General features: G+C 51.2%; 1 protein-coding gene across 1 annotated transcript in view; it reads left to right on the forward strand.

The window, feature by feature from the left end:
- Nucleotides 1-12,082, forward strand: part of LOC119951958 (nitric oxide synthase, brain-like) — a 304,521-nt gene that overhangs the window by 15,561 nt on the left and 276,878 nt on the right. The window contains exon 2 of the mRNA XM_038775360.1: nt 4,355-4,457. Coding sequence (XP_038631288.1) covers nt 4,355-4,457 — 103 coding nt within the window. The remainder of the gene's footprint in view (nt 1-4,354; nt 4,458-12,082) is intronic.

A 12,082-nucleotide genomic window follows, 5' to 3' on the forward strand; every position in this document is an offset into this window, starting at 1 on the left:
AGGAGGGGGGCATGGTTTAGCTCACGCAGCTAAATCGCTGGCTTTTAAAGCAGACCAAGCAGGCCAGCAGCACGGTTCGATTCCCCTACAGGCCTCCCCGGACAGGCGCCGGAATGTGGCGACTAGGGGCTTTTCACAGTAACTTCATTGAAGCCTACTCGTGACAATAAGCAATTTTCATTTTTTTCATTTCATGTGATCGGGGTCGAACCCTAGGATTCTATTTTCCACTACGTAGCCAAGGATGGCGAAGCGGTTGGTGCGGAACACGCATTTCTCCTTATTGTAGGTGAGGAGAAGGAGTTTGGCAGTATGGAGGAATTTTTGGAGGTTTGTGTCGTGGTCCTGCTGCTCGTGGCCGCAAATGATGACATTATCCAAGTACGGGCAGGTCGCCCGCAGACCGTACTGGTCAACCATTCGGTCCATCTCTCGCTGGAAGACCGAGACCCCATTGGTGATGCCGAAGGGAATTCTAAGGAAATGATAGAGGCAGCCAGCTGCTTCGAAGGCAGTGTATTGGCTGTCCTCCGGGCGGATGGGGAGCTGATGGTAGGCGGACTTCAAGTCTACTGTGGAAAAGACTCGATACTGCGCAATCTGATTGACCATGTCAGATATGCGTGTGAGGGGGTACGCGTCGAGCTGCATGTACCGATTGATGGTCTGACTGTAGTCAATGATCATCCTGTGCTTCTCCCCAGTCTTTACTACCACCACTTGAGCTCACCAGGGGCTGTTACTGGCCTCAATGATCCCCTCCTGCAGAAGCCGTTGGACCTCCGACTTGATAAAGGCCCTGTCCTACGCACTGTACCGTCTGCTCCAAGTGGTGACGGGCTTGCAGTCCGGGATGAGGTTTTCAAACAGTGAAGGCGGATCCACCAGGCTGGGATTTACCGTGGTACCTGTAATACATGGGCAGTACCGTAATACATGCAATGTGTTACGAGTGGTGTTTACCACACTGTGTACCTGTCTCTCAGAGCTGTGTACCTGTCTCTCAGAGCTGTGTACCTGTCTCCCTCTCTGAGCTGTTCATCTATCTCTCTCTGAACTATATATCTGTCTTTCTCTCTGAGCTGTTTATCTGTCTCTCTCTGAGCTGTGTATCTGATTCTCTCTGAGCTGTGTACCTGTCTCTCAGAGCTGTGTACCTGTCTCTCTGAGCTGTGTACCTGTCTCTCAGAGCTGTGTACCTGTCTCTCTGAGCTGTGTACCTGTCTCCCACTCTGAGCTGTTCATCTATCTCTCTCTCAACTGTATTTCTGTCTTTCTCTCTGAGCTGTGTATCTGTCTTTCTCTCAGAGCTGTGTCTCTCTTACTGAGCAGTTTACCTATCTTTCTCTGATTTGTGTACCCATCTTTCTGAGCTGAGTACATGTCTCTCGCTGAGCTGTGTATCTGTCTCTCTCTCAGCTGTGTACATATCTCTCTCTGATTTGTGTACCCATCTCTCTTTGAGCTGTGAACGTGTCTCTCTCTCTCTGAGCTGTGTCTCTCTCTGATTTGTGTACCCGACTCTCTGAGCTGTGTACCTGTTTCTCTCTGAGCTGTGTATGTGTCTCACTCTCAGCTGTGTACCTATCTCTCTCTGATTTATGTACCCATCTCTCTTTGAGCTGTGTACCTGTCTCTCTGAGCTGTGTATGTGTCTCTCAGAGCTGTGTACCCTTCACTCTCTCTCTGAGCTGTGTCCCTGTCTCTCTCTGATTTGTATACCTGCCTCTCTCTGAACTGGGTATATGGCTCTCTAAGCTGTGTACGTGTCCCTCTCAGAGCTGTGTACCCGTCTCTCTGATCAATGTGCCTGCCAAAGTTCTCTGCTCTTTCTGTTCCTGTATTATTTCAGTTTGTGGTTTCATGGATAGGGCCCATCTGCTGCAGAATTTCCTGTCCAGTTGTTCAACTGTTCAGCTTCCTGTTCACAGAGCTCCATCCTTTCTTTGCCAGAATGATGACTGGCCTCAAAGGGTTCAGTTTTGAGGAGAGATGACAGAAGATTGAGAGTTAATTAGATCACCTTGTTCAAAATATTAAAGGTGAACTGGCAGGGTTGATGGAGAGAAACAATGAATCTCGGTGACCCAGTTTAGAAATGAGAGTCACAGCTGAGGAAACATGCCCTGAGCACACAATGTTGTAGAAACTGCACTCTCAGCTGCACAAGGAAATTAATGGTGAGACATTGTGACATGAGGTTCCAAGAGTGAACTGAGCTCAGGCCATCCTGCAGTCCAATCAGTATATCATGTGGACAACGGCAGGTTCAATATTGCAGAGACACACAAAAATAGGACAATCACAATCAAAGGTCGAAGAACTCATGATGAAAAACATCAGGATAGAGATTTTAAAAATAGAGCAATTCAACGGTGATTTGGTGGAAAGAAACAGAACGAAAATAAGTAGCCACTCAGAATGAAAGCAAGGGACAGGGTGGGATTGGTGAACAGAAAGATAAACTGTCCCCATCAAACACTCCCAGGACAGGAATAACATGGGATTAGATACAAAGTAAAGTTCCCTCCACACTGTCCTCATCGAAGACTCCCAGGGCAGGAACAACATGGGGTAAGATACCGAGTAAAGCGCCATCTCCACTGCCCCATCAAACACTCACAGATCAGGTACAGCAAGCATTCGATGCAGAGAAAATCTACCTCTACACTGTCCCGATCAAGCACTTCCAGGACAGGTACAGCATAGGGCTAGATAAATAAAACTCTGTCTACACTATCTCCATCAAACACTCCCTGGACAGGAACACCACAGGGTGAGATACAGAGTATAGCATACACTGTCCCCATAAAACATTTCCAGGACAGGTACAACACAGAGTTAGATACAGCGTAAAGCTCCTTCTACACTGTCCTCATCAAACACTTCTTGGACAGGAACAGCACGGGATGAGATACAGAGTTCATCCTCCTGTATAAAAACCCCATCAAACACTCCAAAGATGGGTACAGCATGGGATTAGATACCGAGTGAATCTCCCTCTACACTGTCCCCATCAAACACTCCCAGGACAGGCACAGCACAGGTTTATTTACAGAGTAAAGCTCCCTCTACACTGTCCCATCAAACACTCCCAGGACAGGTGCAGCATGGGATGAGATGCAGGCAACGTAATCTTCCCAAAAGTGAACAAAGTCCCTGAGTGAGCTTGTTTAGCTGCGTGTTTCCTAGGGCTCGCAGTGCCGAGAAATGGCTATGCAACGCGACGCGTTTTGAATAAGAGACCTGAATTACTGCGCTGTAATGTTCTATGTTCTATGAATGGGGAATGCATGGCCGAGGCTGCACATAGCCCGTTTTGTACAGTGGGGAACTCCACTCACCGGAAGCCCCTATTGTAGTGAGAGATCTTGGAGGCCCCAAAAAGAAGGCTTGACCTGCCCCCAGCCCAAATGCAGCATGGAAGGTTCCCCTGGCCTCCCCATGCATTCCCCGCCACCCACGCCGGGCCACCCCAGCCCGATCACAGTGCCAACCTGGCACCCTGGCAGTGCCACTGCCAGAGCCACCTGGCAGTGTCAGGCTGGCATCCAGGTGGCACTGCCAGGGCGGTAGGGTGGCACCAGCAGTGCCAGGACCCAAAGCATGTAGTCTTAAATCTATGTAATACCTACCTGCCCTCTATCCATTGGACCCCCTTGATTCTCTGGCCTCCCCTGGAAAGCTGCAGTCGGGCGCCTTACAGCATTGATCCACACAAACGTTGTCTCCCAGACCATCAGAGGTGGTTAGGGTAAGTGCAGGGTGGCCCCTGGTCCTCCCCCTGGAACGCATGCATCTTGGCACTGCCCAGCTTGCAGGAGCATTGCCGAGGTGCCAGGGTGGCAGTGCAAGGCTGCCCAGGTGCCAGGGTGGAACTGCCAAGGGTCATGGGCCGAGGGGGGCCAAGCACATGAAAGGAGGTTGCGGGGGCTTTGAAGGGCGGAAATCTTCAAGGCAGTTAAGTCGGGCGCTACGGGAGTTTGGGGGATGACGGGTGTGGGTCCTGGAAGGGAAGGGGATGCTGTCAAGGGGCTTGAAGGGGGGGGGGGGGGGGGTCTCCAAGGAGCCCATAGCGGGGTTTCCTCATTTGCATGGTGTGGGATAGTGTCCATGGGTGGGGGGTGGCATTGTCCATATGTGGGGAATGTGGGGGACCCGCAAGCTCACTTCGAGATCGGAGCACCCTTTCAAATGGGTTAGGTACAAAATGAAGCTCCTTCTACACTCGCAGGGCAGGTACGGCACGTGTTTAGATGCAGAGTACAGTGCAATGAGTGAATCCACACTATGTCCATTTACCATCCCAGTGCTCTGATTATTGTTGATCTGACCTCTTTGTATTTTTCCACAGCCTGTCTCTGAACACCAATTTCCAGAAGCCCAAGTATGTGCGACTGAAGAACTGGTTGACCGGTGACCTGTTGTATGACACACTCCACCAACAGGCACACAGGGTACGTCTCTCTTTCAGTGTCCAAGGTCTCGGGGTCAGGAGATGAGAGAAGTCGAGCTGCAGAAAATACCAACATCAGTGTGAACATGGTAGCTGGTGTTTCTATGTGGGCAAGTCTGAGATTATCCATTTCAGGCCTCAAATGCAGCAATGAAATCAATGATAAACTAGGAGCTGCAGAGGAGCTGAAAGCTCCCCAGATCCATATACTGGCTATGTGTAATTAGGAATAACTCCCAAAGAACCATGCGCATATCTCCAGGTAGAAACAGAGAGGGAGTGAATAATAGTTTGAGGAGCAGCACTCTACATCCATAATGCTGTATAAGGAGTTTCTCTAACTCTTCCCATTGCCACCACCATGACAAACAATTATTGGTTTGTTTGGTCATGTCACAAACACATCTTCAATGGTCAACAAGTTTGTGGTGGTACTTGAACTCAGAACATCAGGGCTGCCACCCAGTATGGCAAAGACTTCCCCAATACATGTGTAGAAAACAGATAAAGCCTGTGGACAGATATAAAGACATAATTAGAAAGCTAACAGAAACTTATCTTTACTTAAAGAACTGAGATATAAAGGGCAGCACGGTAGCACAAGTGGATAGCACTGTGGCTTCACAGTGCCAGGGTCCCTGGTTCGATTCCCCGCTGGGTCACTGTCTGTGTGGAGTCTGCACGTTCTCCCCGTGTCTGCGTGGGTTTCCTCCGGATGCTCCGGTTTCCTCCCACAGTCCAAAGACATGCAGGTTAGGTGGATTGGCCATGATCAATTGCCCTTAGTGACCCAAAAGGTTTGGAGGGGTTATTGGGTTGTGGGGATAGGGTGGAAGTGAGGGCATAAGTGGGTTGGTGCAGACCCGCGGGGCCAAATGGCCTCCTTCTGCACTGTATATTCTATGTTCTATGGAAGAGGAGTTATTCTCAAGTTGTAGAAATTCTGCTCAGAGCCAATGGAAGATCTCTTTATCCTCTGGGCCCTGAACCTTCAGAAAGACGTGTTGGAGTGAACACTGTGCAGATTATGTTTTCAAAACTACAACTTTCTGTACAGAAACACGTAAAGACATTCAAGGCAGAGTTAGACAGAATTTTATAGCAAGAAGTCTTACGAGACCAGGTTAAAGTCCAACTGGTTTGTTTCAAATCACTAGCTTTCGGAGCGCAGCTCCTTCCTCAGGTGAATGATTTTTTTTACAGACAGGGGAGTCAAGGGTTATGGAGGGACAAATGGCAAAACAGAGTTGAGACAGCAGCCAGACCAGAGTCAAACATCTTGAATGGTGAAGCAAGCCCAGAAGGAGAAACAATAAAACGGAATAAGAATACTGGTCCGAGCTGTTTTTTGCTTCAGAGGACTGGAAGGGCTGAATGGACAATTCGAGTTCCAATGTGACTATAGAATCCACAGAATCTATACAGTGCATTCAGCCCATCGTGTTTGCACTTACCCTCTGAAAAAGCACCCTATCCAGGCCCACTCCCCCGCCTCATCCCCATAACCCCACCTAAGCTTCACATCTTTGGTTACTCATAGGCAATTTAGCATGGCCAATCCACCTCACCTGAACATCTTTGGACTGTGGGAGGAAACCGAAGCACCCGGAGAAAACCCACGCAGACACGGGGAGAACGTGCAGACTCCGCACAGACATGTGACCCAAGCCGGGAATCAAACCCGGGTCCCTGCTGTGGTAAGGTAGTAGTGCTAACCACAGAGACCCACACAGGTTACGCAGCCAGGAAGTGTTAAACAAACTTTAAGCAATTTAAACAACATTTGAACAGTGGAAGATCAGAATAAAAAAATTCATGAAGAACATACACACGGACTGTGCAGGAGCTGACACTGAGACATACACACAGACACAGATCATACAGGAGCTGACACTGAGACATACACACAGACACAGATCATACAGGAGCTGACACTGAGACATACACACAGACACAGATCATACAGGAGCTGACACTGAGACATACACACAGACACAGATCATACAGGAGCTGACACTGAGACATACACACAGACACAGATCATACAGGAGCTGACAATGAGCTGGGAATTTGAAGCTAGCTGGGAATTGAATTGGTAAGACTGTTCTTTTTTAAATTTCAACTGTGTAATTTAGTTTAATCTAGAAGTTGTGTAGTGAAGGTTAATATGGGGCTGCCCCACCCACTCACATAACTGAGCGGCAGTTACTGTCAGTCACCTAAAGCACAAAAAAGGACACAAATCAGACACCAGAAATGTTGGGGAATGAATTGTTTAATGAAAAGGAAGAACTGAGGGAGATCAATATTAGTAGAGAAATGGTGCTGGGAAAATTGATGGGATTGGAGGCAGATAAATCCCCAGGGCCTGAGAATCTGCATCCCAGAGTGCTAAGAAAATGGTTCTGGAAATAGTGGATGCATTGGTGCTCATCTTCCGGGATTCTATAGACTCTGGAACTGTTCCTGCAGATTGGAGGGTAGCTAATGTCACTCCAATATTCAAAAAGGGAGGTAGAGAGAAAGCAGGGAATTATAGACCAGTAAGCCAGGACCAGTAAGCCTAACATCGGTAGTGGGAAAAATGCTTGAATCCATTATCAAGGACTTTATAGCGGAACATTTAGAAAGCAGTGGCGGGATCAGTCAGAGTCAGCATGGATTAATGAAGGGAAAATCATGCTTGACAAATCTGTTGGAATTCTCTGAAGATGTAACCAGTACAGTTTACAAGGGGGAGCCTGTGGTATATTTGGACTTTCAGAAGGCGTTTGACGAAGTCCCGCATAAGAGATTATTGTGCAAAATTTCTCTTCTAACAGGCCTAGACAGGATAAATGCAGGGAAGATGTTCCTGATGGTGGGTGTGTCCAGAACCAGGGGTCACAGTCTTCATCCAAATAGTGTTGAGCCTGTGGAATTCATTACTACAGGAAGTAGTTGATGCTGAAACATTGAATATATTCAAGAGGCAGCTAGATATGGGACTCAGGAAGTGTACTACGACACACACTCCCGTTTGCATCAATGGCTCCGAAGCGGAGATAATAATAATAATCGCTTTTTGTCACAAGTAGGCTTCAATGAAGTTACTGTGAAAAGCCTCTGGTCGATAGCTTTAAGTTCCTGGGGGTCACCAACAGTCTGTCCTGGTCCACTCACATTGATGTAACAGTCAAGAAAGTCCAACAATGTCTCTACTTCCTATGGAAGCTAAAGAAATTCGGCATGTCTGCATCGACTCTCACAAACATCTACAGATGTGCCATAGAGAGCATCCTATCTGGCTGCATCACAGCTTGGTATGGCAACTGCTGGGCCCAAGATCACAAGAAAAGGAGACCATTCGGCCCTTCATGCCTGCTCCACCATTCATTATGCCATGTTTCATGATCACGCCAGGCAGAGAGAATTGGAACACTGTCTTTTCATATTTAACCAGCCAACACCAACCAGTTGGTAATAAATACAAAACATGATTCGAACCAGGAAAGCTTATATTTTATTTCTCTGTTTGTTTGTGTTGGGGAATTTTTGGCAATGAGTTTCCCAGAACTGTTTGGGAGTTGTCATTAGCCGGAATGAGGTGGTGATTGGATTAGAAACAGTCAGAGATTGTTCTTGGTTGTTTTGATTATTGTTTTCATCCAGGGTCTGAATGGCAGAACTGGTTTGGCTCCCGCCCTCCATTCCGAGCAGACACTGTCCTTTTGTTCCAGCAGATTTGTTTTCAGCTCCATTTACCTGTCAGTTGTGAGCCACACAGAGGCTCTGCTGGGGTTAGGTGACTGGAACTGGAAGGGTCACTGTAATTTGACCTGTCAACATACCTCGCCAGAGAATGAAAGGTCATTGGCTGATTTGTAACTCCCTTCCCTCCAATCAGAGACAGACAGTGGCATCTTCCATTTCTGAGACTAAATGTTCATGCAGAATTAGTGGAATTTCACGACAGCCGAACCTGAACTGATTCCGCCACTATTAACGGGCTAGCACCAGAGCCACGTGGAACGTAATGCAAAATGGTGTGAGATTCGCTGGGTTCGTGATTGACACGCAGGAGACTAGCAAGCTGCAGCCGCACATACACATTACAATCCCCCCACACATTCATCCCAGCCAACCAGATGGCACTGGTTGTGCTGGAGCGTGTCCATCCAGTTGATGGGTCGGCTGGGGCTAGTGTCCATCAAGGGGGATGGCCAAGGGGAAACCCTGTATGACCCGTGGCCCTAAGTTCAAAGAGGGCTGTCAGTGCTGTGCGCAGCTGCATGGCCGCTTTGCCAGCTGCGGCAATGGTATTCCATGCCCGTGCACCTCGACTTCACAGCCCACCTCCTGGCCACTCCCCGCTACTCGCCCTGGCAGAAGCCCCCAGGCCAGTAGCACAACTGCCAGCAAACTATAACAATGTTGGACAATTTCCGCAGCTCCTCTCCCTCTGCAGACACGACGCCGGTTTCACAATTTTTAAAAGTACAAGTGAACTGCGCGGTCGGGAATTCGGCCCATTGGTGGCGGAGCATCGCGGAGCCCCCCGGAGAATACTGTCTCTGGCCCGCTATTGATATGCAAACGGTGTTTAGTGCAGATATGTTCCTGTACGCATTAATACTGCTGTGGAGGTGACGGAGAATCAGCACCCGCCGCAATTCTTTTTGCCGTTGAAACCTATTCTCCACCCAATCGCATTTCGCAATTTTGGTGTGGCCAGAGAATCCCGCCCAGGATTCCTTAACTTCCATGGACCTTGCCAGCTCTGTGTAAACTGCTCTCACACCTTCAGTCTTTTAAAATGCAGTATTGTTCAGCTGAATCTGTACTGCCCACACCAACCACAGACATCTTCCTGAGTTACCCGCTACAAATACTGTTTTGATCTGATGCCTTCAATTCTCAAAATCACACTTCAGATTTGAGAGACAGATTGTTGGATTGGGCAGGCAAATGAAGTGTGAAGTCATTCATTTTGGTAAGAAGAGTGCAAAAAGACAATGTAAAATAGCGTGAACAACTGTAAAGGCAGCGGACGGAGCTGTGCCTATATGTGCATATATCATTGAAGGTGACTGGAGAGTGCAGAGGGTCAGTGACTGGAGAGTGCAGAGGGTCAGTGACTGGAGGGTGCAGAGGGTCAGTGACTGGAGAGTGCAGAGGTTCAGGGACTGGAGGGCGCAGAGGGTCAGTGACTAGAGGGCGCAGAGGGTCAGTGACAAAAGAGTGCAGAGGGTCAGTGACGAGAGCGCAGAGGGTCAGTGACAGGAGAGCGCAAAGGGTCAGTGACTGGAGGGAACAGTTGGTCAGTCACGAGGGTGCAGAGGGTCAGTGACAAGGGAGCAGAGGGTCAGTGACTGGAGGGAGCAGAGGGTCAGTGACTGGACGATGCAGAGGGTCAGTGACTGGAGGGCAAAGTGGGTCAGTGACTGGAGGGCGCAGAGGGTCAGTGACTGCAGGGCGCAGAGGGTCAGTGACTGCATGGCGCAGAGGGTCAGTGACTGGAGGGCGCAGAGGGTCAGTAACTGGAGGGTGCAGTGGATCAGTGACTGGAGGGAGCAGTGGGTCAGAGACGAGGGCGCAGAGGGTCAGTGAGTGGACGATGCAGAGGGTCAGTGACTGGAGGGTGCAGTGGGTCAGTGACTGGAGGGCGCAGAGGGTCAGTGACTGGAGGGCGCAGAGGGTCAGTGACTGGATGGTGCAGAGGGTCAGTGACTGGAGGGCGCAGAGGGTCAGTGACTGGAGGGTGCAGAGGGTCAGTGACTGGAGGGCGCAGAGGGTCAGTGACTGGAGGGTGCAGAGGGTCAGTGACTGGAGGGTGCAGAGGGTCAGTGACTGGAGGCGCAGAGGGTCAGTGACTGGAGGGTGCAGAGGGTCAGTGACTGGAGAGTGCAGAGGGTCAGTGACTGGAGGGGCAGAGGGTCAGTGACTGGAGGGCGCAGAGGGTCAGTGACTGGAGGGCGCAGAGGGTCAGTGACTGGAGGGTGCAGGGGGTCAGTGACTGGAGGGTGCAGAGGGTCAGTGACTGGAGGGCGCAGAGGGTCAGTGACTGGAGGGTGCAGAGGGTCAGTGACTGGAGGGCGCAGAGGGTCAGTGACTGGAGGGCGCAGAGGGTCAGTGACTGGAGGGCGCAGAGGGTCAGTGACTGGAGGGCGCAGAGGGTCAGTGACTGGAGGGCGCAGAGGGTCAGTGACTGGAGGGCGCAGAGGGTCAGTGACTGGAGGGTGCAGAGGATCAGTGACTGGAGGGTGCAGAGGGTCAGTGACTGGAGGGCGCAGAGGGTCTGTAATTGGACGGTGCAGAGGGTCAGTGACTGGAGGGCGCAGAAGGTCAATGACTGGAGGGTGCAGAGGGTCAGTGCCAAGGGTGCAGAGGGTCTGTGATTGGAGGGATAAGAGGGACAGTGACTGGAGGGCGCAGAAGGTCAGTGACTGGAGGGTGCAGAGGGTCAGTGACTGGAGGGTGCAGAGGGTCAGTGGCGAGGGTGCAGAGGGTCAGTGACTGGAGGGTGCAGAGGGTCAGTGACTGGAGGGTGCAGAGGGTCAGTGACTGGAGGGTGCAGAGGGTCAGTGACAGGAGGGTGCAGAGGGTCAGTGACTGGAGGGTGCAGAGGGTCAGTGACTGGAGGGCGCAGAGGGTCAGCGACTGGAGGCTGCAGAGGGTCCGTGACTGGAGGGTGGAGAGCATCAGTGACTGGAGGGCGCTGAGGGTCAGTGACTGGAGGGCGCAGAGTGTCAGTGGCGAGGGTGCAGAGGGTCACTGACTGGAGGGTGAAGAGGGTCATTGACTGGAGGGCGTAGAGTGTCAGTGGCGAGTTTGCAGAGGGTCACTGACTGGAAGGCGCAGAGGGTCAGTGACTGGAGGGTGCAGAGTGTCAGTGGCGAGTTTGCAGAGGGTCACTGACTGGAAGGCGCAGAGGGTCAGTGACTGGAGGGTGCAGAGGGTCAGTGACTGGAGGGTGCAGAGGGTCAGTGACTGGAGGGTGCAGAGGGTCAGTGACTGGAGGGCGCAGAGGGTCAGTGAATGGAGGGCGCAGAGGGTAAGTGACTGGAGGGTGCAGAGGGTCAGTGACTGGAGGGCGCAGAGTGTCAGTGACTGGAGGGTGCAGAGGGTCAGTGACTGGAGGGTGCAGAGGGTCAGTGACTGGAGGGCGCAGAGGGTCAGTGACTGGAGGGTGCAGAGGGTCAGTGACTGGAGGGTGCAGAGGGTCAGTGACGAGGGCACAGATGGTCAGTGACTGGACGATGCAGAGGGTCAGTGACTGGAGGGCGCAGAGGGTCAGTGACTGGAGGGTGCAGTGGGTCAGTGACTGGAGGGTGCAGAGGGTCAGAGACTGGAGGGCGCAGAGGGTCAGTGACTGGAGGGCGCAGAGGGTCAGTGAATGGAGGGTGCAGAGGGTCAGTGACGAGGGCGCAGAGGGTCAATGACTGGACGATGCAGAGGGTCAGTGACTGGAGAGTGCAGAGGGTCAGTGACTGGAGGGCGCAGTGGATCAGTGACTGGAGGGTGCAGAGGGTCAGTGACTGGAGGGTGCAGAGGGTCAGTGACTGGAAGGCGTAGAGTGTCAGTGACAACGGTGCAGAGAGACTCTGATTGGAGGGTGCAGAGGGTCAGTGACTGGAGGGCGCAGAT

The sequence above is a fragment of the Scyliorhinus canicula genome, chromosome 17 (genome assembly GCF_902713615.1).
Source record: "Scyliorhinus canicula chromosome 17, sScyCan1.1, whole genome shotgun sequence".
Lineage (NCBI taxonomy): Eukaryota > Metazoa > Chordata > Chondrichthyes > Carcharhiniformes > Scyliorhinidae > Scyliorhinus > Scyliorhinus canicula.